We start from the raw sequence: 26,751 nt of genomic DNA, 5'->3' as shown, positions 1-26,751 counted from the left end.
ACACTCCACCAGAGCTACAGCCACCTCTACAGCATTTTTAAGAGGGGTGCCTACCAAGGACATTCTAGAAGCTGCTACATGGCGCTCCGTGCATACATTCTCCAAACACTACAATCTCCCTCTATATTCCAGATCCAGAGCAGGCTTTGCTTCGGCAGTCCTGCAGGGTTTGATTGCCACACCATCTCTCTACCTCCTCCCCCAGCTAAGCTATGGTATTCTACCCACATGTTATGACTGCAGTTGCATTCTTGAAGGACATAGTACAGTTTTGTACCTACCATAAATGTAGATGTCCGATAGACATGCAACTGCAGTCGGATTTTCCCTCCCTCCATACCCCTCTATGCCTAGGGTCCACTCCTATCCCTGTTACTCTTAGCTGGGGATATCTGTTATGGTGTATTTGTTTTATTGCTCATTTATTTGTTTGGAATCCTGTTTTTGTCTTCCAATTTGATTACAGCCTTCCTTGGAGGGCACCTGGCATCTGGGGCAAGAAACACTGAAGAAAATGGTGTCGGCTGATGCTTATGTACTCCAACCGCTCTGACGTCAGGGAGAAATGCGACATCAGCCGATGGCGGACCCAGACTTTGGAATCCGGCCGACCGAGGGCTGCTTGAGGCAGGACAACCCACATGTTATGACTGCAGTTGCATGTCTATCGGACATCTACATTTATGGTAGGTACAAAACTGTACTTTTTAGACTCATGATTGGCACCACTATTGCATCAGTTAACAATAAAGCTTGACTTAAGGTTTGATGATTCACCCTTATACTGCACTGAGCATGTCTGTTTTACTGAGCTAGTCTTGGAACTTGCTGGAATGGTACGTGCTCTTCCAGAAAAACCCATAGGGACTGCAGCTGCCATGTGCTTAGTCCCGTTTCCTGCTAGCCACATATTGCCTACTGTCTCCGTTTGCTCTGGAGCCCGCTGAAGTCATGATGTTCATCGTGTTTCACTGTTGCAGTCATTACACATGGGTTATCCTGCTGGCAGGCGACCCGCAGTCGGCCCGAGTTACAAAGTCTTGGTCCGGCGTCTGTTGTTGTCGCTTCTTTCCTGACGTCAGTGTGCCAGGGGTATACAAGATGCAACCAACGCCATTTTCTTCAGTCTTTCTTGCTGCGTGGTGCCCGAAGCAAAAGCAGTTCGCAAGTGCCGGTCGGCCGACTCCTGATATTTTCGAAATCGAATTTCAGAACCAAAGTCTTCAATAAAGCTAAGTACCCCGTCTTGCTCCAGACCGATGTCAGTAAAAGTTAACAATTGTATTTCTTGTGGGAAGAAAATACCTCATAAGGATTTTCACTCTTACTGTATTCCTTGCCTAGGCCTTGACCAGGATGTCACTAGTTGTCGGTTTTGTGCTAGAGTCAACAAACGCACTATTAAGCGTCAGTTTGATTTTGCATTGCATTACTTTGGCCGTAGATTTAATTATATAATGCCGTCGGAACAACCGATGACCGGAATTCATAAAAAGCGCAAAGACAAGGAAAAGGCAGGCATCTGAGATCCAAAACCGACGACTAAGCCTCTTCCAGGCCAGTCGCCGGTTTGCCGGTGCTCAGTGAGGCGGTTTCGCAGCCCCTGACTCCTGCTGCCTCAGAGCCACAGGCCGCCTCCGACTCCCACGTGGAGACATCTAGGCCTCTGGAAACTCAAGGTATTGGGCCTACGGAAACTATTCCCTCAGATGGGTCTGGAGCCGCTGAGCAGGCATCTGCTTCTGAGGGTGTTTTCAGACCTACACCGCTTACTATCAAGTCAACTACAGCAGCTAAAACAAAGTCTGAAACATCATTACAGACAAAGAAACAAGTACAGCATTCTCCTGGACAGTCATCCATGCCTAAGAAACAGATGCTCAAAATGGCCGAGGACTTAATTACTTTGATCAGGGGTTCCTATCCCCCCTCCTGATAAAAGGCCTAGGCAGGATACAGACTATGAATCCTCTGACCAGGTTTCTATTTCCTCTGCTTCCTCTTCAGACCATGGATACTCTCTTCCTCCCTATGAGGATTCTGATGCTGAAGAGTCCATCCCTTCAGCCTCTCCTTCTGAGGATTACTCTTTTGGGGAAACCTTGCACACCATGAGGGAGCATTTCCATTGGGAAAGCCAGGATTATTCAGAATCAAAGAAAAGGCATAGAGATTTTATTTTATTACCTCAGCACAGGCCTCTTGCTATTCCCCTGTGTTAGATATTGTTGATGATGTCTTTTCTGAATCTAGATTGTCTCCTGATTCTCTACCCCCAGCACCAGTCAAGCCAGACTGGTACTATAGGGTCCCGGACTCTCATAAATTTCTTTATAAAAACCCTGCTGCTGATCCAGAAACTATTTCTCAGGGTCCCAAAGGGATGAAGGCTTCCACTGCAAAATACTCAGTCCCCTCTGACAGGGATTCCAGAGCACTGGATAGATGGGGGGGGGGGTTACACTTCTGCAACTTTAGCAGTAAGGGCTTTGAACTGCCAGTTTCATATGCTGAAATACCAACAATATTTAATGTCTTTGTTAAAACAGAAAATGTTTGCAAGTTCAGAATGCCCTGACAATAAGGAAATGCAGGATTTATTGCATGCAGCTGAACAAGTGGGAAAACATACGCTGCAATGTGGTTTTGATTCATTAGAGGCTTCTTGTAGAGCCGCAATTACAGGATCTGTCATTCGAAGGCATGCCTGGCTTAAAGAACAAAGTTTACTTGATCTTGTTAAAGCTAAATTACTGGATGCTCCTTTACAGCATGATACCTTGTTTGGTGTTAAGGCAGAAGAGGTGTTAAAGAAAATGGAGGATAAGGCAAAATCTATGCATACAGTAAAGGATTTCTTACAGGTACAGCCTCCAAGATTTAGCAGAAATTGGCCTTCTAAAAATTGGTCCTTTCCCGTGTCAGACAGGCCTCAAAGAGGCAGATACAGACGTCCAAGAGGCAGATATCAGCAACAAGGCTCTTACAGACCTAGACAATGGGGTGCTCCTACCCCCAAGGGAGGAGAAGACGAGTCACAGCCTTACAGGAAACAGTCCCAATGACTTCCCCTTTCAAAAGCCAAGCACTTATCTCTTGGCAGCACCTTTAGGGAGAAAGCTATCACTTTTCTCACAAAATTGGCACATTATCACCCAGGACAAATGGGTACTGAATATTGTCTCTCAGGGCTACAGGTTCCACTTTCACACCCTTCCAAGGTCAAAAGGAATGCCACACCTGCCACAAAACCAATGGGCAGAGGCACAAAAACAGATTACAGCTCTCATGGACATGAGAGCTATCCAAAAAGTATGTCAGCAAGAACAGGGACAAGGATTTTACTTGAGACTTTTCTTGGTTCCCAGAAAGGACAAAGCCTGGAGACCCATTCTGGATCTGTTTATTCTAAACACTTTCCTGGATGTTCCAAAATTCAAGATATTGACACTGCAGCTACTTCTACCCATGCTGGGCAAAAAGGCTTGGCTTGTTACTTTGGACCTCAAAGAGGCATGCCTGCATGTCCCAGTCAGACAAAATTGCAGAAGGTACCTCAGATTCATAGCTGGCACAATGCATTACCAATTCTCTGCACTGCCCTTTGGCTTATCTACTGCGCCCAGGGTCTTCACAAAATGCCTGGCACCAGTAATTGCATTTTGCAGACAAAAAGGAATTCAAATATATCCCTATTTGGACAACTGCCTTATTCAAGCAGAGAGCAAGGACATTCTTCTAAAGCATCTGGCATTTGATTACCAGTTGGCCTAGAGTACACAGTAAACGAAAAGAAATCAAAACTAGTGCCCTCTCAAGAGATAATATTCCTGGGTGCAAGCTCGAATACAACTACCCAGATGGCTTATCTCATGCCAGACAAACAAAGGCAACTGACAAATTACTTTCAAATGATGGCAACAAAAACCCAGCTACCTGTAAGAAAAATTCTGCAGGCTTTGGGGTTCATGGCATCTTGCATCCTACTAATTCCATATGCAAAACTGCATATGAGGAAGTTACAATGGTTTCTAAAAAAAATGTTTGGACTCAACATTGCCACAGCCTGGAAGCAACAATAACTATTAATGTTAAGTTGTCTATCTCGCCTTCATTCTTGCTGGATGGGTTCGGAGCCGACCTCGGCTCCGACTCGGCCACTCTAAAAGCTCGAGAGTTGGTTCCACCGGCTCGAGGCTCCCCTTATATCCCACAATGCTAGGCGTGAGTTACCTCAGATCTCGTTTGCCGCTACAGCGATCGAGGTGTTGGTTTTCTACCGGCTTCTTGGTGAGTAACTTTGAAGTAAAGTTAGCATTCTTAATCCCCTTTATTTTTAATTTTAACACTTATTTCCCTTAGTTTAGCGAAATTCTCTCCTTTTTCTCTCTAAAATCCCGTTTCTTCTCCACAAGAACTTATAAGTTCTTCCCTCGGGCCTTCAGGCCTTCTTCCTCCATTCCCTAGTGGTGTGTGTGTGTTGTTTCTCTTAATTTAAAACCTTGATAGTTGTTTTATTTTTTGAGTTTAAAATAAGATAGGGTGTAATCAGTGTGTTGGACTGGGTGTGTGTGATTACACTTTCTAAAATGTCTAAAGAATCAAAGGTCTCAGGCTTCAAGAAGTGTGATGCGTGCTGTCAGAAAATGTCTCTGACAGACGGTCACACTTCTTGTGTCTACTGCCTGGGACCTTTGCACCTGCAGGACTCCTGTGCTGTTTGCCACGGCTTCAGTCCCAGGGTCCTGCAGGAAAGAAAAAACAAATTGATTCTAAGAGGTTTACTCAAGCCTGAGGATTCCCTTACTGTCTCTTCGGGGAAGCCCTCCAAGGCTTCTAGGTCCTCGGCTCCAGCTACTGAGCCGAGACCTAAGGCTACTAAACCTCCATCTACATCGGCTCCGGCTGGAGCCGATGAGTATCAGTCTACAGTTTCTGTGGTTCCCTCGGCTCCGGCTGGAGCCGAGGTATTAGATTCCCGTGTCGGCTCCGACCAGACCTTCGGAGCCGACATCTAGGAAGAGGTCTAGGTCACCATCCCTTGGCTCCGTTCATTCGGCTCCAGCATCTCCTCTGCTGTCTGAACGGAGCCATAGATCTCACTCCTCTAGGTCATCGAGGCTGTCGGATCATGACCTTCAGAGGGTAGTGAGTCGACTTCTTAAGTCCGAGGCACTGGCCCAAATGCTTCAGAGCCCGACTCATCAGTCGATGCCTGCCCCTGTCCATCAATATGTTCCTCCTCCGACTCTGTTGAGCTCGGAGCCGGGTCGTTTCGGAACCGAGACTGTGGTAGCGTCGGAGCCGATACAATTGTCTTCGCGTCCGGCTCCGATTTCTTCCTTAGAAGAATCTCGGCGCCGGACTTCCATCGTCGGCTCCGAGGGGTGAGTGGCATCGGACCATTGTCGACCCGCTCTCCTCTCGGGCTTCGCCCTGTAAGTTCGGCTCCGACATCGCCTCGAGCCATCACTGTCGGTGCCGAGGGAGGTTTTAGCTTTCGGGAGCGGGACCTCTGGCTCTGCCTGACAGGGGTGCGTCGAGGTCATGCGGAGTGTGTTAGAACCTGGTTGTACCCCACAGTCGGCTCCGTCGCCCCCTCTTGATTGCCTCAGGTTAAGTCGACTCACTCCCTCATCCCGGACCGCAGAGAGCCAGCTCCTCAGGAATCCCCGTGGGATCTCATCCTCTTCGAGGCCTCTCCTGTTTTGGCAGAAGAGCCCCCTCAGAAGAGAAAGTGTAAGAGGGAACACATAGACTCACCTGAGTCCGTCACCTCTGACACAGATTTAGAGGATTCCGAGGGTTCCCCATTCCCCTTCTGAAGATGTCTCTTTTGCAGACATTCTGGAAATCCTTAAGCAGAGGGGAAATTGGCCAGCCCTCAACCCTTCGGAGGATGAATCTGTGTACCTTGAGGCGTTTGGCTCGTCCTTCCACCTCCTGGGTGTCTCCCCTTTGACCCCCTCATGCAGGTGGTAGCAAAAAGGCATGGACGGCTCCTGATTCGGTGGACCCCACTCCCAGGAGACCCTCAAAATTCATAACGCACCAGCAGATAAACAGTTTTAACAAAAGGAGTTTCTGTGGATGCTATGGTGGTTGCTGCTGCCACTAAGAAGGAACTAGCTGATCCTTCAGTGCCTGTCCATCCACCTAACAAGGAATCTAGGTCTATGGACAGGTACGGAAGCGGATGTTCTCGTCAGCGACATTTGCTATCGTCGCTGAACTACCTATGCCATTTTACTCGTCTTCAAAGGGACTTGATCAAAGAAGCGAGTGACATGTTGAAGGATCCTACGGCTGCGGTTTTCAAGACAAGATGAACACTCAGCTGGCTACCCTGAACTCCATAGCCAACTCCTCCATGCGCCTCCTTTCTTATGCAGCTGATGGAGCGAGCAGGGCCGCAGGGACAGGTGTGGCCTTACGTAGGCATGCCTGGATGCGGCTATGCAATTTTGCGGACCCCTTAAAAGCGTCTTTCACTAATTCCCCATTCGATGGATCATCTCTTTTTGGTCCTCAAGTGAAAGAAACCTTGACTGGGTGCGAGACTGATGGCAAGACTCTTTCTGCCGGAGTCCGTTTTTCTACTCCTTCTAGGCCTTACCCCAAAGGTCAGAAAAGTGGAAAATGTGGTTCCATAAACAATCTCAAGGGTCTTCCTGACGACAGAGTCGGTTCCCGGCAGAGGCGGAATAACAATGGTAGGCGTCGCCCTAGAGGCGGTGGGGGGTCCAGAACCAGGGTAATCGAAACCTTCTCTGATAAGCCCTTTCAGCATCCCTGAGGTGTTGCCCGACTGCCCACCTTCGGAGGCAGTCGGGGGAAGATTGTCACTGTACCCAGAAGCCTGGCTATCCATGACTCAAGACAAATGGGTACAGTCCATCATTTCCGAAGGCTATTCCATTCCCTTTGTTCGCATTCCAAACCAATCAAAAAAATCCCTTCCAGATGTTCCACCCGCTCAAAGGGATCTAGCGGCTTTGGAAATTTCAAAGCTGCTTGCAAAAAGAGCAATTCAGCCAGTTCCAGCAGACCAGCAAGGATCCGGAATCTACTCAAGGTTCTTTTTAGTTCCAAAGAAAACAGGGGACTGGAGACCAATTTTGGATCTCAGTATCTTGAACAGGTCAGTCAAGAAAACAAGATTTCGGATGGTCACGCTGCAGTCCATCCTTCCCTATTGGGAAAAGGAACTGGATGTGCTCTATAGACCTTCAGGATGCGTACTATCACATAAAATGAACAGGCGCTCCAGAAGATTCCTCCGCTTCAGGCTGGGAACCAGTCATTTTCAATTCAGGGCCCTGCCCTTTGGTCTCACCACTGCCCCGGTGTTTACCAAATGCATGGCAGTGGTAGCTTCTCACCTGAGACGACAAGGATTCCAGGTGTTTCCATATTTGGACGACTGGCTCCTCACAGCTCCCACCAAGCATCTTCTTCTAGTGGCCGGAGATTACACCTTTCGCATTTGTCAAAAATTAGGCATTTCAATAAATTGCGAAAAGTCTGTTTTGTCGCCTTGTCGTACTATTACCTTCATAGGCGCAAATCTAGACACAGTCAACATGTCTGCGAGACTAACAGATCAGAGAATAACAGATATACACAAACTGGTCTCACTCCTCTTCAGCAACAACAGAATCAAGGCCAGGTTAGTTCTGAAAGTGTTGGGAATTATGGCGGCTGCCATACCTCTGCTTCCGTTAGCCAGATTCCACATGAGAATCCTTCAATGGATGCTCTTTGCACAATGGTCTTACCAGCAACTTCCAATGTCCCACACCATTATGATTACGCAGGCATGCAGAAATCATCTTCTGTGGTGGATGTCTTCCCCTCAGCTCTTATTGGGAAGACCCTTTGTTCCTTCCCCTCCGGTTGCTACTCTGACAACGGACGCCTCCCTGATCGGGTGGGGGGGGCATTATCAGGGCAGGACTGTCCAGGGCACATGGCAACCAGACGAATGCCACTTGCACATAAATGTTCTGGAGATGAGAGCAGTGTTTTTAGCGTTGCAAGCCCTTCAAGACTCTCTTCCCTTGGGAACGATGGCAATCAACACAGACAACATGTCTGTAGTGTGGAATATCAACAAACAAGGCGGAACCAGGTCCTACCCCCTGTGTCGAGAAGCACTCAGACTGTGGCAATGGGCGATTTCTTCTCAGCGGTTTCTGATAGCAACGCACATCCCGGAAGTCCAATCAAATCGGAAAAGTTGGGCAGAGCTATCCTCATGCCTCACGGGGGGTCTCTGAAAGACTCTGTTGTGAGAGAGATTTTTCTCAAGTGGGGTCAACCTTGCTGCGATCTTTTTGCTACTCCCCAAAACAGCAAGTGCAGAGATTATTTCACACTATTCCCTTTGCCAGGCCAGCCCAGCAGAGACGCTCTAGTCCAAGTTTGTCCCCGGGGACTTCTGTATGCATTTCCTCCCTTCCCACTAATCTCTCAAGTGATACAGAAAGCTATCGCTCAGAAGGCCTCGTTGATCCTCATTGCTCCTTACTGGCCTCGACAGGTTTGGTTCCCCTTTCTACATCATTTTCTGTTGGAGCGACCTTGGCATCTGGACCTAGTTCCAGATCTTTTGATCCATCAGTCGGGTCAGTTTCATCGCTCCCTTCCCTCTCTGAACCTCACTGCTTGGTTCCTCCAATTCCAACCTTAGCCAGGCTTCCTCAATTATCTCACTCTGTTCGAGATATTTTGATAGCTTCCCATAAATCTTCCACTCGAAAGATTTATTTGAGTAAGTGGAAACGCTTCACATATTGGGCGCAAGGAAGGAACATAGATCCTTTCACTGCATCCATCCAAATGGTCCTTGATTTTCTTGCTGAACTCTTCCATGCAGGTTCATCTCCTTCTACTCTTAAAGTTCAATTGGCAGCTATTTCTAACTTTCATGTGGGTATTTCAGAATCTGCCATAATGTCCCACAAGCTTTCCAAAGCCTTTTTGAAAGGAGTTTTTCTACTCAGACCTCCTATAAGAAATCCTCCTCCTCCTTGGGACCTAAATTTAGTTCTTACTTCTTTGATTCTTCCCCCTTTCGAACCTGCAGCTTCCTGTTCTTTAAAACTGCTATCATGGAAGACTCTCTTTCTGGTAGCTATTACTTCAGCTAGAAGAGTTTCAGAACTTCATGCACTCAGCTGTCGACCTCCTTATCTGTTGTTCCATAAGGACAGGGTATCCTTTCGAACCAACCCGTCCTTTTTGCCTAAAGTTGCCTCGACGTCTAACCTAAATCAAAGCATTGACCTCCCTGTGTTTTTTCCAGAATATTCCAATAGATCTGAACAAAGATTACACTGGCTAGATGTTCATCGCCAGTTAAGGTACTATTTGGATAGAACAAAACAATTCAGAAAATCTGACCAACTGTTTGTCTCCTATGCAGAAGGCAGAAAGGGACTTTCAGTTTCAAAGGTATCATTATCTAGATGGCTAACATCTCTGATTTCCCTTGTTTATGAATTAAGACACCAAAAGCTGCCTAATAAACCTAAAGCCCATTCCACCAGAGCTTTGGCAACTTCTATAGCCTTCCAAGACAGACTGCCTATTGACACCATTTGTGCAGCGGCTACTTGGGCTACTCCTCACACTTTCATTTCTCATTATAAGTTGGATTTAGCTTCTAGGCATAGAGCTAACTTTGGTTCCACTGTTCTCAGGAGTCTGTTCCGTTAGGCCACCCGGGACAAGGTGCTAGGGACGCGGTCCCATCCAGCAAGAATGAAGGCGAGATAGACAACTTAACATATAGAAGTTATGTTCTTACCATAACGTTCCATGTTAGTTGTCTTCTTCTCGCCTTCTTCTTGCGTCCCACCCTCCTTCCCCCTGGCCTGGACAGACCTAGAGGAGTTGTGATTGTGACCTCTCTTTCTACCACCTCTTTTCTTAGGCATTTGCTGCTGTGCATATTTCCTGGATCAGAATGTAGGTCACCCTTCTTTTCTCCCTGATTTTTAGAGGTGGACCTTGTTTATATTTATTCTGTTACTGTTATAAGCTGGGGTTAGCTTACAAACGAGATCTGAGGTAACTCACGCCTAGCATTGTGGGATATAAGGGGAGCCTCGAGCCGGTGGAACCAACTCTCGAGCTTTTAGAGTGGTCGAGTCGGAGCCGAGGTCGGCTCCGAACCCATCCAGCAAGAAGAAGGCGAGAAGAAGACAACTAACATGGAACGTTATGGTAAGAACATAACTTCTATTTCCCTGCCTACAACAGGAGTTTCGATGGTGGGCACTGGCATGTCACCACAACAAGGGACAGCCTTTCTCTTTATCCACAGCCAGGCAAACACGGACAACAGATGCATCGGATTATGCCTGGGGGGTGCACATGGCAGGAAAATGTATTCAGGGCAGGTGGTCCGCAGAACAAATGCATCTTCACATCAATCAAAGAGATGTTAGCTGTACAGAATGCCCTGACAGCCTTCAAGGACTTACTACATCCAGGACAACTACTACTAAAGACTGACAACACCACAGTAATGTGTACATAAACAAGCAAGGAGCACACACTCGTACCCCCTTTGCAGACAAGCTATGACTTTGTGGAACACAGCACTGACCTATCAAGTTCATCTGCAAGCACAATTCCTGCCAGGAAAGAAAAATACTCTGGCAGACAATCTAAGCAGAAACCTCATGGATCCTCACGAGTGGAAACTAAATCCGCAGGTGTTCAACATAACAAAGAAATGGGGATGCCCGGACATAGATCTTTTTGCCTCCCCTCTCAAATGCCAACTTCAAAAATTCTGTACAAGGACTTATCACACACAAGCATGGAAAGTGGATGCTCTCTCATTCAGCTGGAGAAACCTAAAAGTTTACGCCTTCCCACCACTGCCTCTCCTTTCCAAGGTGCTCCTAAAAGTCGGACAAGAGAGGCCAAAAATGATATTGATTGCCCCAGACTGGCCACGCCAGCACTGGTACCCAATCTTAAAGAACTTGGCTCAAGGACCTAGCCTGGACTTTACCTCAAATCCCATAACTTCTGACTCAACAAAACAATCAGATCCTGCACAACCAACTCAGAACCTTAAATCTGGCTGCATGGCAGATACCATAGACAGTCAGACCACACCTCTCTCTAAAGCTGTTATGGATGTCATTCTGGAGGCCAGGAGGCCCAGCACCAGGAAATCTTATGCAGACAAATAGAAGAGATTTTGCCACTGGAACCAGGCACAAGGTTTTGACCCACTTGTACCAAATATCCCTCAGATTTTACAATACCTAACTGAGATGTTGGACAAAGGCCTATCTTTTTCATCTATTAAGATCCATGCCTCCGTCATTTCAGCTCATTATACCACGGAACCTCCTATTTTCTCTCATCCACTGCTAAGACAGTACCTCAGAGGGGCTAAAAACATAAGACCCCCCCCCGAAGAGCACCGACACCTACTTGGGACCTCAACCTTGTCTTGGAGAAACTCACTTTGCCTCCTTTTGAGCCAGCCAATACAGCTGATATAAAATTCTTATCATGGAAAACTGCTCTGCTCCTAGCAATAACTTCTGAACGAAGAGTCTCAGAGCTACAGGCTTTTATGGCAGTGGAACCATTTATCATTTTTCATCAAGACAGGGTTTCTCTAAGGACGAAAACAACATTTATGCCAAAGGTGGTATCCAGTGTGGCTCTTAAACCAAACCATTCATCTGCCAACATTGTGGCCAAATCCCCAGAATAAAAGGGAGAGACTTCTACACACTTTGGACATACACAGGCAGTTACGCTTCTACTTGGATAAAACAAAAGCATTCAGAAAAACTGAGCAACTGTTTGTAGCTTATGCTGCAGGATCACAAGGAAAGGCCATCTCAAAGCAGACTATTTCTGAGTGGATAGGACACTGTATTCGCTTCTGCTACGCACAACATGGAAAGCCAGTGCCTAACAACATTAGACCACACTCTACCAGGGCAGCTGCACATCAGCAGCCTTCCTCAGAGGAGTACCAACCAAGGACATTTTGGAAGCTGCAACTTGGAGTTAAGTGCACACTTTTACCAAGCATTACCATTTGCCTCTTTACTCTAAATCAAGAGCAGGCTTTGCCACTGCAGTTCTGCAGGTCTCATAGCCAATCCTAATCCTATTTAGACCCAGCCACCCTACCTCAGCTTTGGGATTCTTCCCAAGTGTAATGACTGCAACAGTACAACACGATGAACATAGTACAGTTGTGTACCTACCGTAAATGTAGATGTTAGAGTGTATTCATTGTTGCAGTCCAGGATACCTACCCTCCATCCCCACTTTCTTAGCTGGGACTTTTCTATACCTTTCTATCCTATAGAACCTTTGTGGCATATTTGCTTGTAGCTGAAGGTATTGTTTATATTTTGCTGTATGTCTTTATTAGCAGTATGTATTGCCTACCTATTTGAGGGCACCTGACGTCTGGGGCAAGAAACACTGAAGAAAATGGCATAGGCTGCAACTTATATACCCCTGGCGCACTGACGTCAGGAAAGAAGTGACAACAACCGACACCGGACCAAGACTTTGGAACTCTGGCCGACTGCGGGTCACCTGCCTGCAGGATAACCCAAGTGTAATGACTGCAACAGTGAATATACTCGAACATCTACATTTATGGTAGGTACACAACTGTACTTTTTATCACTTGCAAGCATACTTGTGTGCCTTTCTGTGAGATCGTGGATTTGACATTTCTCTATAGCTTTGCTCAGCATTTAAATCACTGTCATGGAGCAAAATCTTTCTCACTGCAGCACTATTGACACCACACACAAGCCTGTCATTTATTAACTCATCTTTCATGTCACCAAATCTGCACATTTTAGCTTTATTTGTCAGGTCAGTGATGTAAGCTGCAAAAGTTTCTCTTGTCTTTTGGTTTCTTGTATAAAATAAATGCCTTTCTAATGTAGAATTTGTCTGGGGGTTGCACATTTCTCTGAATTTATGTTTCAGACACTCAGGATCCTCTCTTGACTTAGCTGTTACAACAATTTGGCAGTTTTCCCCCTCTCCAGTATATACTGCTGGTGCATACACAAATGAATGATCCCTTTCTATGGCCTCAGATCCTGGTAAGTTAAGTAAAATGAATGCCTGTGTATGTGCATCTTTATCTGAAAAAGCTGCTTGTATAAAGATGTATTCTTGCTCAAATACTCTCCAATTCTCTTCAATATTATGGTCAAATGCAAGTGAACTGGGTCTGTGAAATTCCTCTGCCATATCAACACAGACTAGGGAAGCCCCTTGAATTTATGCACTAACCACACACACACGCCAGAAATTTATGCTGGGACTTGTAATTATGCCCAATAGTACCAGTAAGTCTCTGAAATAACTGTAGTTTGCAAAATAAGTATATGTAGCACAAGAACATTCTTGAAATCACTGTACTTAAAACCACTCCTTATCAGTGTAAGAGATACTGAAATAATTGCACTTTGTGAATAAACTGTATATGATAGAAGAAGTTCAGACTAAGAAACACTTTAAACTGATTGCACATACAAATGAACCATATATAGCGCACAGTAAACTTATCAAAATGGCTGTACTTTGCAGTATAACTCTGTACAGTGTAAGAAACCCTTCAAAATGGCGACACTCTGTGAATAAATGCGGCACAAGAAACGTTTTGAAATTACTGTATTTTGACTGCACTTAGCAAAATAGTTGCACTTTGCACACAGTAAACTCTTTGGAATAAATTCACCATGATAAAGCACACACTGCAAGCACTTTGCACACACCGAGATACTTTGAACAGCTGTAGTTATGCTTTGAATAGCTTTGGTTAATGCAAAGTAAGAGCTCATGCCCAAAATGCAGCCGTTTTACTAGCCTTGCTTTTCCATGCTTTTTATGCTTATTTTGCCTTTGGATTGGACACTCTAAATTGGCCCTAGGTGTGAGTTCTTGCATGTGTGTGCCTTTTGTGGAAGGTTGGGTGCCAGGTTGGCAACTCGACACCATAAAAACTCCACTGGCCATCATGAGCAGACAGGTGATCCGATGTGGTGACCCTAACCGGGAAAAGCCGAAAGAAGAAGAATTGTATTCGTTATGCTCATTTAGTTTAATTTCATGCCCATTACACATTCTTGTGCTCGTTTTACTCTCAGCATATTTGTTTTACTTTAAACATGCTGGTTGTGCCTTAAATATGCTCGTTTTACAGCCCAATGTAATTCTGAACCCCTTATGAGTTTTCCTGATAATTATACCATGGTTCCAAATGTTTCATTTAATTATTAATGCGTTTTGTGCCTTTTGTTTGATTAATAATATGGTTTTGTGCTACTCATTTGATTAATAATGCATTTTGTGCCTTACAAATGCTTTGTTGCATTTTCTTTACAAAATAAATCATTTATGTGAATTTTAATTACCTGTAGTTCATTTCTGGCCTTTTTTTAATCATCTGAGCAGTGTATTCACTCGGGTCGCTCACCATGCCTTCACTCTTAACTCTGCACCTCGTGGCTTGAAGAAGTGACTTTCAAAATCCCAGTTCTGGCACCATGTTGCTCGTCTGGTCAGGATAAAACAGATTAACATTCGTGAGTTCTGTTCAGACAACTTTATTATACACAAACACCTCAGGATTGAGTCTTTGTAACTTAAACTTAAATAAACTTATAAACAGACTGACTGCCACACTCATACATGCTCACACTCTGGTTGTTCTCTCAAAATGGCACTGCTGCCTGCACATGCTTAGTATTTGTATGCACGTGCATCACTTGGAAATGCTTCTTATAGTTACAACACACACACTTGTACAGTACTGATACAGATTGGATTAATTTGTTTGACTACCAATGGATATTTTACATCTTGTGATTTGTTCAACAAGCTATTTAAACTGGTTCAAATATACATTATGGTTCTGAAGCTCTTCTGATTTTAGGGACGAAAGCGCTTAACCATTTTTCACTTTTAGTTTGCCTATTAAGCTTCAAATCTGTGCATTTGGCAACTGAGTTTGAATTTTTACTTGGAAACCTGTTACTTATACAAGGCACTACATGAGCCTTTTGATTTTCTTGTTTGGTTAAATCTTAAAAAGACCAGCCTCCTTCTGTTACTTGCATATCTCTCCCAGACTAATCCAAGTTCAAGATGTATTCCTAAAACTACAAGAAATAGTAGTAGTTCCCCACAGCAAAGTTTTAAGAGTTGCAGTTGATGAAAATCTCAAGTTATAAAACAACGTAAAACAAAAACGCAAAAAACTTGGTGTGATGTGTAGGAATAAACACTTCCTGTATACATCCACCAAAACTACTCTGCCAGTGACTTACCTGCCACCCTCACTCCTGTGTGGGGCTCCTACAAATGTCACTAAAAGCAAAACTTCAAACCTGTTGCAACAAAATTTCTGAGTTTGTGACAGATGCAGCATTCTCCTCCCATTAAACTGTATGTATAACTATTTACTCTTACAATAGAGGGTTGGACAAACCTAATAATTGCAAAACTGGTATTAATAATCCAGCTTTTTAAAATTTTTATTTAAGTTGTCACATTTCAAATGGTAATATGAGGAATATGGATACATTAATAAAGAAAAACGCAGTAACATTTTTATTATTCTTGTCATTCAGGTATACGTATGCTTTATTTTTAACCGTTTTCATTCATTCCAGCATTATTTAAATTGCTTAAATCTGGTCTTCCCTTAAGTCTTATGCCTCCTCTTGAACATTATTCTGCATTCATTATTCCTACAAATTCCATTTTTTCCATAAAGTTTGTTCCTTCCCTTTACTAAAGATCCCACCTCAGTTATTTTATCTCATTTACGGTATTAAATACTTCCGTTATAGTTGGTTTAGATTTTGGTTTTCACTTTCTAGTAATTGCTATTTTGGCGTCCGGTAAGCCCTTACTATTTATTCATATTCAAATCCTATATTCCAGTTCAAATGAGTCATTTATTTAGTTAGCAACCTTTTGTCCCCAAAACATTTTTGCCAAGGTACTCTATTTTTATAGGGAGTTTTTAAAATATGCCAACTCATTACATTTCCAAAAAGATATTTCTGATTACTTCTCTTCCCAGTAAACAGTCCAAGTTTTTAAGGTTAGGAATGCAGTTTAGGTAATGAAGTAATAATGAAGACAAGTAACAAGAAACTGCTTATCTGGTAGAACTGGATTCATTCTAAAGCAGCCCTTTAACAATAACTGGGAGATTAAAAAAAATGATGTGGGCAAAGATAGCTATTGTAGGAAAAATTGTCAAAACTGGAACTAATTAGCAGTGAGAATGGCTCAGAGCTAGTTTGTAGTATGTAGAACAACTAAACACCAAGCAGCTCTTGCTGGATGATATTGGCTGAATTTGTCCACTGAAATCCATTATATCCGGTTCAGACACTGATACACTTGAAGCCCGGAGAGTCGGCTAGCAACAGCAGACAGGCCAGATAGGCAAATTTCTAGATGACAAATATCCAGGGTATCAACAAGTTTGGATTTATGGTAAGGAGAGCTTGCCAGATAAAATCTGATGCCATTCTATCAATTAGGATACAGCAGAATGTAAAAGTAAACAACTGATATTGAAGATTTCAAGACTGTAAAAGAAAACAAGCGATACTGAAGATTTCAAGGCCTCCATTTCTGTAGCATACAGAAGGCTCCTAATCAAGGTGAAATGAACAAGGGTAGGATGTAGAAATATGGTTTGTAGAAAATGACTAGAAGATGGGGCACAGATGGTATCAGTGCGTGAATGGGAAGAAAAGGGCAAGCAGAGGAGTACTTCAAGGGTCTGATGCTTTGAGTTGTATTCTTACCGCATTCCACAAAACTTTGTGAGGCACAGAAAACAGGATCACTCTTTTTGCATTGCTTACACTGCAAAATAAGAGCAGCTTGATAGGCTTCAGAAAAAGTGGCAAGTGTGGTTCAGTTGTTTTAAATACTAAAGTGCTGTACCTATTGAGCAGTAATCCTAGAGTGGTATGTTGATTTTATGTGCTGCAGGTAGAGGAAGTAAAGTAAAGTGATTGAACACGCAAGTACTAACCAGCAGTGGTAATTTTGTAACTGTGGTAATAACTTGTGGATGGAGTGAAAGTGCAATTTTGATACAACTGAATGCTTGGAAACATTTCCAGGGAAAAAGAAGTAATTCTTATCTTTGACAATGTTTCATTTGAATACTCTGTCCTGTTTTGAAACTGTATAGAAAAAAAAGTTCCCATTGAAGGAACAGAGGGAGGTTAATTGGATAACTATATGATGAAAGAGACGAAGCTTGGAACAGTCCTTTCTAGAAGTAGGAAAAGAGGAGATTCAGTTCTACATACTGTTAAACGGGGGAAATGAGGGGGATTTAAGCTGAAATGGAATGTTGTGGGGCATAAGACATAAGATCACAACAACATGGTCAGGCTTCACACGGACATAGTGTTTCACTGAAGGAGTGGTGAGAGAAAAATGGAGCATGCTTTTCTGTAATACCTACTGCATAGCAATATATATGAATCTTTTTAAATGGGTTTTGAGATAAGTAGAAAGTATAGAGGAACAGAAGTGGGGAGGGACTTCTGTAGGGTTTTATCCGCTGCATCTGAGTAGGCTCAGTTGATTCATTATTTTTTTCTTTCTTTAACTGTGTGTGTGTGTGTGTGTGTGTGTGTGTATATATATATATAGATATATATATATATATATATATATATATATACACACACACACACACACACACACACACACACACACACACACACACACATGCACACATATATATATATATCAAATAATGCACATATAAGGGTGTTATAGAGTTTTCTTTTTCATTGTCTTGTCTGTTTTTTTTTTAAAGGTGCTGGATGATAAAAATGTGCGTAGGCGATTCCGGGCCAGTAACTATCAGAGCACGACGAGGGTAAAACCCTTCATATGCACCATGCCTATGCGTTTGGATGATGGCTGGAACCAGATCCAGTTCAACCTGTCTGATTTCACAAGAAGGGCGTATGGCACAAACTATATTGAAACTCTGCGAGTGCAGGTATGAGAAGTTCTCAGTCTGTCATATTAAAGATAAAAAGTCTTAGTTTCAGAACACATCTTAACTAGCTCACACTGTACAGCTGCATATTTTAAAATTGTTTCTCATCTGTCCTGATTTACACACTCCAGCTCTGATACGAGGCAGAAGCAGCATGCTATGAATAAAAAAGGCTGTACTTTTAGTATGGCTAGAAAAATACAGTTGCACTTGTAAGTTCTGCTATGAATGGAAATACCTTGCTGTGATATGAACTATATGATCAAGTACAATTTGACTAAATCTCTTTTTTTCCCTTTGAGTCATTTGTCCAGCCCATCCTATGAAGACATGCTGCCCTCACCACCACCACTACCAATCTTGCAGCATCCTAATCCTAATAATGATGAGCAAAAATCACCAGTAGAATTCCCTTAACTGGTAGTAAAGTCCGAAAACAAAAATAATCAGCAAGCCAAACCAACCACAGGTACTCAAAATACGCGTTTATTTGGTCAAGTAAAATCACAGTTGAGCACTTTTCTATTTATAGACATCATCAGAACCATGAATTAAACTCTCTCTTCCTTTTAAAGTTTTCTCACTTCCTACTAAAATGATTGAAACAACCCCCCCCCCCCAGAAACAACCAATCAAAATGTAATTTGATGACATCCTTCAAGACTTATTTTAAACTTAAAGCAATGAAAAAGCTGGAAAAATAGCTGAAAATTAGCAAAGAATTATTAGTTTGGCATTGAGAAAATAAACTGAACTTAAATAAAATGCAATAAAGTCACATAAAACCAAGAGCAGTAATCGCAATATACTGGCTTGTTTCCTCAGTTCTTAGTTCACTAATGACTGACATGCTATTATTGAGACCAGGTGAATTGGTTGCATCCAGTTTAAGTTGCCAAAACATTTCCTGGTGTAAAAGGTTGATGTGATGTTGTCAGTCTTGCCTTTATTCTCACTGGTTTGTTTGATCTGATCCATCTCGGCCATTTCAGAAGCTCGAGGCCTTCAGCAAAGCTCATGGGCATTTTTCCTTGCCCATAATGCAACTCCCTTTGTTTGTTTGTGTCTTTTGGCTTATTCCCGGTTAGGGGTCGCCACAGCGAAACTCCGGTCCGCTAATGATTGGCAGTAGATTTTTATGTGCAGAGTTGCCAGCCCTGACGCATAGCCTTCAACGAAAGTACGCCCATTCACGCATGTCTCCACACAGAAGACGCTCTAGCTGAGAATCTAACGGCACAACGTCTTGCTGTGAGGCGACAACTCTACCGCAGCACCACCACCACGGATCTTCCTGAAATCTTGTTTGCAGCTCTGTGAAGGAGGTCCTGTAGCAAGCTCAGGGCTAAGTGCTTTCACTTTCAATACTTGTCTTGTTAACTTTATTACAATTTATTATAGTTTATTATACTCTTGTATATTTCCTTACCCTATTTTTCTGTAATTTAGAGAGAGTGTTAGCCCTTTTCTTTTCCCCGTTAGTGACTGTTTCAGTTAGAGGACATCTAAGTAGCATCCGTTAAAGTTGGAGGACGTTTACCTTTTATTTTCTGTCCCCTTCCTTCCTTGTCATCCATTTTTAGTTGGAGGACGATTTCTTTAACCTATTTTTTTTTTATTGCCATCTTTCTTCTCTGTTTAAATTAGAGAACTTTCTGGCATTCTTGTGTTAGGGCGTATTTCTTCTCTTTTCTCTTATTTGTTTAAAATGTCGCAAAAACAGGAAGGGAAATCTCTTGATTTCAGAAAGGGCGAGTAGTGTGGAAAAATGCCTCTCAGTGATTCACACACTGTGTGTGTGTGTATTGCTTGGGGTCTCTTCACCTGCAAGAGTCATGCTCCATATGCCATGGTTTGAACCAGAGAGTGCTTATGGAGTGCAAAAATAAGCTTATTTTGAAGGAACTGCTGAAAACTCCCTTCTCTGAGCTTATATCACCTGAGTCCGTTACCACATCTGACATGTCTGAGAAATATCAAAAACATACTTCAGCACCGAAGTCCTCTTCGGAGCAGAAGCAAAAAGCTCCTAGACTGTCTGCTCCAGCTGAACCCTCAGAACAGACAGTAGTCGCTGGATCCAAGACTTCATTGGAACAGTGGGAACCCTCAGTTCTGACACCTTCGGCACCCACAGAATTCAGTTGTCAATGCCGTTCATCTTCATTGGAACCGATACCTTCCTGGCTGCCATCATCCTTTTTGACAAAGTCGAGATCTCCTACCCTTTCTACTTGGTCCACCAGGAGTTGGTCTGACGAAGATGTGGATAGGGTAGTACAGAGGCTGCTTAAAGACACCAGGTCTGGCCAAGCTATTATTGGATCTGAACCCAAAGGAATCTGATTGGACAGTCCCTCCCATTTGGCACCTGCTTCTCCTCCAATCTGTCCCTTGTTTCAGAGCCAAAAGATTCCGATGGGACCCATAGGTTCTTCAGATCCAATGTCTACCCTGAGCGTTTCTGCCAGTCAGAGCAGGAGACCTCTAGGACCAGTTGGGTCCACAGAGCCGGTCAGGATCTCTCCATATCTGAACCTGCTTCTGGGTGCTTCAGCGTGGGTGAGTTCAACTCCTACCTCTCCTTTGGAGCTTCAGTCTCTTGCACCAGAGATTCCTTTGGCCCCAATAACCCGTTTGTTGGATCCAAGGGGTTCTTCGGAGCAAGGGCAGATTGCCTTTGAAGTTATGAGAAGGGTTTTGACTCAGTTGCAGTCCAAGACACAGCCTTTCTCAGATCTTCCTCCCAGTTCTTCACAGGTGTCTGTCTTCTCACATACCCTCTCCACTGGACCCCAGAGACCCCAGGTCTCAGGATGTCCAACAGGGGCCACCCTCATCTTCTGAAACCTCCCCAGACTATCCCACTGAGGAGGTCCCTCAGAAGAGGACCTGCTAGAGGAAGCATCTTGACCTTCTCGAGGAGTCTAGCACAGCATCCCATATTGACCTCATTCAGGCAGAAGGGTCCCCATGGTAACCTCCCAAAGATGTCTCCTTTGGAGACATCCTGGAAATTTTAAAGCAGTGAGGTGACTGGCAGTCCGCCTCCCTTTCAGCTGAGGAGTCTGTATACCTGAAAACTTTTGTGTCTCGCCCTTCAACCTCTTGGGTGATCCCGCCTTCCAATGAGCTTACTGAATTAATCTGTTGGAAGGCTTGGGAGACCCCAGATTCCATAGAACCTACTCCTAGGAGGCTAAATAAGTGCACTACTGCCCCAAAGGACAAGTCGTTCTTAACCAAAAGGTGTAGCAGCTGATGCCATGGTCGTGGTGGTGGCCACTAAAAAGGAATTATCTGAGACCATTTCCTCTATCCATCCTCCTGATAAGTATTCCAGGACCATGGATAGGTATGGGAAGTGAATCTTTTTGTCAGCGACCTTGCCTTGCAGTCTCTGAACTACCTTACCCACTTTACCAGATTACAGAGGGACTTGTTGAAGGAACTTTCAGACTCCCTCCAAGAAGCTGTAGCTGAAGCGGTGGCAGATAGTCCACGCTCACCACCCTCAATTTAGTCGTAAGCTCTTCCATGAGGCTTATATTTGTATTGCAGATGAAACGAGTGGGGCGATGGGTTCAGGCATCTCTCTCAGGAAGTGGGCCTGGATGCTCCTTTGTGATTTCACGGAGCCCTTCAAGTCTTTCTTCATTAACATCCATTTTGATGTATCTTCTCTTTTTGGGCCTAAAGTAAGAGATGCTTACCAGGTATGAACAGAAGGGCAAGACCTTGTCTGCCACTGGAGTGTGTTTTTCCACACCTACCAGACATTTTCCTAAAGGTCAGAGAGGTAGTGGGAAGATGTGGTTCAGAAAATCACAAAGGTCTTTCCAGGACGCACAGGATGAAAGTTCCCCTAGAGGCAGAGGGGGAGCAATAATGGAAGATGCCACCCTCTCGGCAGGGGAGGCCAGTAGAACCAAGGCTCCAGAGAATCTTTCTTTGATAGACACTTTCAGCACTCCAGAAAGAGTGCCCGATTGCTCGCCTCTGGAGGAAGTTGGAGGGCGATTGTGTCTACACTGCAAAACCTGGCAAAATATAACCAACAGATGGGTGTAAGACATACTATCCAGAGGATATGTCATTCTCTTCTCCTTCCCCACTCGTGTAAATAAGTCATTTGCAGATGTTCTACCCAGTCAGAAGGAACAAGCAGCATTAGAAATTCAAAAGTTGCTAAAAGAACAAAAAAAGAGTCCTCCATGAAGTCCCCACAGACCAGAGAGGATCCGGAACTTACTCAAGATTTCTTTTAATTCCAGAAAAAACAGGGGACTGGAGGACCCATCTTGGATCTCAGCAGTCTGAGCAAATCTGTCAAAAAGACCAAGTTCTGAATGGTGACACTGTAGTCAGTACTTCTGTTCCTGGAAAAAAGATAGTTGGATGTGCTCTATAGACCTTCAGGATACGTACTACCACATACGAGTGGAAACGCAGTCCAGAAGGTACTTGCACTTCCGGCTAGGAGTCAGACACTTCAGTTTCGAGCTGTGCCCATTGGTGTCACTACAGCCCCTAGAGTGTTCACCAAATGTATGGCAGTAGTGGCGAAGGATTCTGGGTGTTTCTGTATCTGGACGACTGGCTCATAACCTCTCCCAACCAGCAACTTCTTCTACAAGCCAGAGACTATACTCTACAACTATATTCCTCCCTAGGAATTACCATAAATTGCAAAAAAATCTGCTCTAGAGCCATGTCAGAGCTTGGTGTTCATAGGAGCAGAGATAAACACAACAACAATAGCAAAACTTCCACAAGGCAAAGTCGACTTTTGACTTTATGAAGACTGTTGATCAGAAAGAAAGCTTTTGCCAAACTAGTTCTACAAGTACTGGGCAAAATGGCTGCTTCAGTTCTCATTCCCTAGCTAGTCACCACATGCGAATTCTTCAGTGGTCACTTTCGACACAGTGGTCAATTCTAGAACTTCCAGTGACGCACAAGATCATAACCATTTCTTGCAAAAAGGATCTCCAATGGTAGATTTACTGTCCATTAGTATCTCAAGGCTGTCACTTTATTCACACTCGACCCCTAGCCACCGTGACCACGGAAGCTTCCCAGATAGGGTTGGGGGGGCATTATCTAGGGAACACAGTTCGGGGCATCTGCCAACAACACAAGGCTCATTTGCACATAAACTTCCCGGAGATGAAGGTGGTGCTTTTGGCGTTGCAAGCATTTCAAGACTCCCTCCATCTCTCTGAGAATGATAGCAATCCAGTTGGACAACATGTCTGTGGTCTGGTACATGAACAAACAGGGGGGTACCAAATCATAACCTCCTTTGTCGAGAAGCCCTGAGGGCAACGGCTTCCAACCACTTTTTCTGATAATCCACAAAAACAGAGAAACTTCCAGAATATCACAACAAGCCACAAGAACTGGAACTTCGACTGAGAACAAGAGGTACAGATTTTAGCGTAAACAACAATTTATTTTCCGCTTTCGTTATTGGACTTCATCAGAAAACAATGCATTCAACTGTAGAAAGCTTTCAGTGTAAAAATATCTCTAAGCCAATAGAAATTACATCGTCATCCCACAATTAAGTGACATCAGAAACTCGACTAATAAAGACATATACTTCTGTTAAAAACTTGTCTTTAATAGTTAAGTTTTTTATAGTTGAATGCATTGTTTTCTGATGAAGTCTAATGACTAATGCGGGGGAGTCACCAATTGATGCACTTGTTTACGTTTGGCCCCCGAGACTTCTTTATGCTTTTCCACCAATCCCTCTAATTCCCAAATTTTTGCAGAAAGCAAGTTTGTTGGAGAAGACAGTCCTAATTGCCCCCTATTGACCCCGCCAAATCTGGTTCCCCTTTCTTTTCCAGTTAAACATATTTTGTTATCTTCCCATAAATCATCTACACAAAAATTGCACAGAGGTAAATGGAAGAGATTTTATGGCTTGGGCCGGCAGTAACCTGATAGATTCCTTTACTGCACCCATTCAATCTATTTTAGAATTTTTGGCAAAACTTTTCATTGAAGGGGCTGCTGCAGCCGCTATTAGAGTTCAGTTGGCAGCAATTTCATATTTTCATATAGGAGGGAATGGTTCTGGAATCATGTCACACAGACTTTAAGACATTCCTGAAAGGAACAACAATAATACATCCATACAAAACCCTGTTACTGCCTTGGGACCTAAATTTCATCTTGTCAAACATTCTCTCTCCTCCCTTTGATCCATCTGCTACCTGTGAACTGAAGTATCTCTCCTGGAAAACACTCTTTTTAATGGCTATTACTTCAGCAAGGAGAGTTTCGGAATTGCAAGCTTTGTCTGCCAATCCACTGTACCTATTATTTCTTAAGGACAGAGTTTCTTTATGCACTAACCCCTCATTTCTACCCAGGGTTGTGAGGGAAAGTAACCTCAGTCAATCTATTGAGCTGACAGTTTTATTCCCAAACTTCCAAAATAAATGGGAATATTCACTGCATCTTCTGGACATTCGTAGACAATTGCATGTCTACTTACACAGAACTTCAGAAATCAGGAAGTCAGATTAGCTCTGCATTTTTTATTCTGATATTAAAAACGGCCAACCAGTGTCCAAAGTTACCTTATCCAAATGGCTTTCACAGTATATATCCTTCATTTACAATTCTAAGGGCAAAATTCTTTCTAGCCTTGTTAAAGCTCATTCTACTAGGTCAGTTGTCACTTTTTCAGCCTTTCAAGTGAGGTTACCTTTGGATAATATTTGTGCTCCCACGGCATGGGCATACTCTTATACCTTTATTACTCTTTGCAAAGTGGATTTGGCCTCTAGGAGTAGAGCATTTATTGGCTCTATAGTTCTGAGGAATATTCTGCTGTGAGCCACCCAAGAATCCGGTAGCTTGGAACGAGGTCCCATCAGTGAGAATGAAGTTGAGATTGACAACATCACATAAAGAAGTTATGTACTTACCATAACGTTCCCATGTGTGTTGTCCGTCTCAGCCTTTATTCTTGCAACCTACCCTCCATACCCCCTGCCTACAGTCTTGGGAAACCGAGTAGTACTAATTTGGTATTACAGGACTCTATACCCTCAGAAATAATGTTTTGTTTAATAAATATCTGATGACAGTTACCACCATATGAGTTGTCTGGGGCAAACATGATCTGAAGAAGTTAGGGAGTTGCATTATGGGTAAGGAAAAATGCCCACGAGCTTTGCTGAAAACCTCAAGCTTTTGAAATAACCGAGATGGATCGGATCTGACTCAACAGTGAGAATAAAGGCAGAGATAGACAACACACAAGGAATGTTGTGGTAAGTACATAACCTCTTCTTTTTTTGCCCATCTCTAACATAAGGTGCCACCTGAAACTGTTAAAGTACTAAAAAACTAATTTATTGAACTCTGGGCAGATAGTGGAATACCTTGCCAATGCACTGTTTTTGTCTTGTCGCTGTATGCTGTAAGTGTGTTGGTATATTCATTTATTCAAGGCATTTTTGGTTTCATCTGTGTAAAAAGCAGAGAAAGAAGTACATGTAGCCAGATAGACCACTCTTTATGTTGCACAGTTGTATGTACCGCCAGTCATTATACCAACAATTTTGTTCAACAAAGGGCCTTGATAACAGCTGTCTGTGTATGAGCATTGGTGACAATGTCCACATTTCCTTGTGTTTGATAGTCCCGTACTGTCTGCCACTGCTTTTTCAAGGAGGCATTTCATATTAGGTTTTTTTTGTAGGTGAAGGGGGGGGGTCCACAAAATGAATTTTGATTTCCACATCACACTACAACACAAACCAGTTCTAACAAAAAATAAGTTCAATTTCTTTGGCATCCAGGGTATAATGTAACACCATGTTCATGTGGTTATGAAAACCTGGACCATTTTGGTCTTTGTCTACCTTCACAAGTTGTTGTAACCCATTCTTGATAATTGGTGCATATGAGTTACTTCTTCCAGCCCACACTTCATCGAATGACATATCCAGCAATGGCGAGGGGTATCCTCTATCCTAGAACATCGATTTCAGACTTCTGAACTGTTCAAGACGCATGTTGTTGTCCAAAGTAAGCCGGGAAGTTCTAATGAATTGGCTTTTCACCAGTCCTCTCTCTTGGTGGAATGGGTGGCAACTTGTGAAAAAAAGAAAATGTGTTACAGTATGAGGGTTTTTGTATATTTGTCTCGAATGCTTCATATGGACTGTTCATGATCTAATAACTCATCCAGAAACCTGAAGTAACCCACACACATCTCAAAAACAGGAAATTTGAACAAGATGTCAAGCTCCCATCTCAAAAGCACTGCATTACCAAACATAGGGGCACAAGCAGCTCCCATCTCCAGTTAACTGTTTGTAGTACTCTCCTTCAGATGTCAAAAAATGAACACCATTTCCATTAATTCAACAACTAAAGTGGCTTCTTTGTCTTGTAAAAGTCCATGTTTCCTCACAATTTCTCCCAACCACTCAAGTTGACATTAGCTCTTGCTGAAGGAATAAAACTGTAGCCTTTAAAAAATAAACTGTGGTGCTCGGGGCCAATGGAAAATCTGGAAAATTAATGCACATCAGAAGCGAACACAGCAATGTGTTTGCAGTGAGTAGAAAATTCACTTGTACTTTGTGTAACATCTCAGAATTTGTGATAATCAGAACATGGTCAAATCTGATGAATTTTAACCGTGT

The 26,751-nt window shown here is 43.4% G+C and overlaps 1 protein-coding gene across 3 annotated transcripts in view; it reads left to right on the top strand.

The window, feature by feature from the left end:
* CFAP20 (cilia and flagella associated protein 20) overlaps positions 1 to 26,751 on the top strand; it is a 476,007-nt gene that overhangs the window by 255,047 nt on the left and 194,209 nt on the right. For all 3 annotated transcript variants that reach the window (XM_044081330.1, XM_044081331.1, XM_044081329.1), the window contains exon 5: positions 17,885 to 18,073. In XM_044081330.1, coding sequence (XP_043937265.1) covers positions 17,885 to 18,073 — 189 coding nt within the window. The remainder of the gene's footprint in view (positions 1 to 17,884; positions 18,074 to 26,751) is intronic.

This window comes from Protopterus annectens, chromosome 8.part0 (genome assembly GCF_019279795.1).
Source record: "Protopterus annectens isolate FY-2018-M chromosome 8.part0, PAN1.0, whole genome shotgun sequence".
NCBI classification, from domain to species: domain Eukaryota; kingdom Metazoa; phylum Chordata; order Ceratodontiformes; family Protopteridae; genus Protopterus; species Protopterus annectens.
This window is presented reverse-complemented; position numbering and strand designations above follow the sequence as displayed.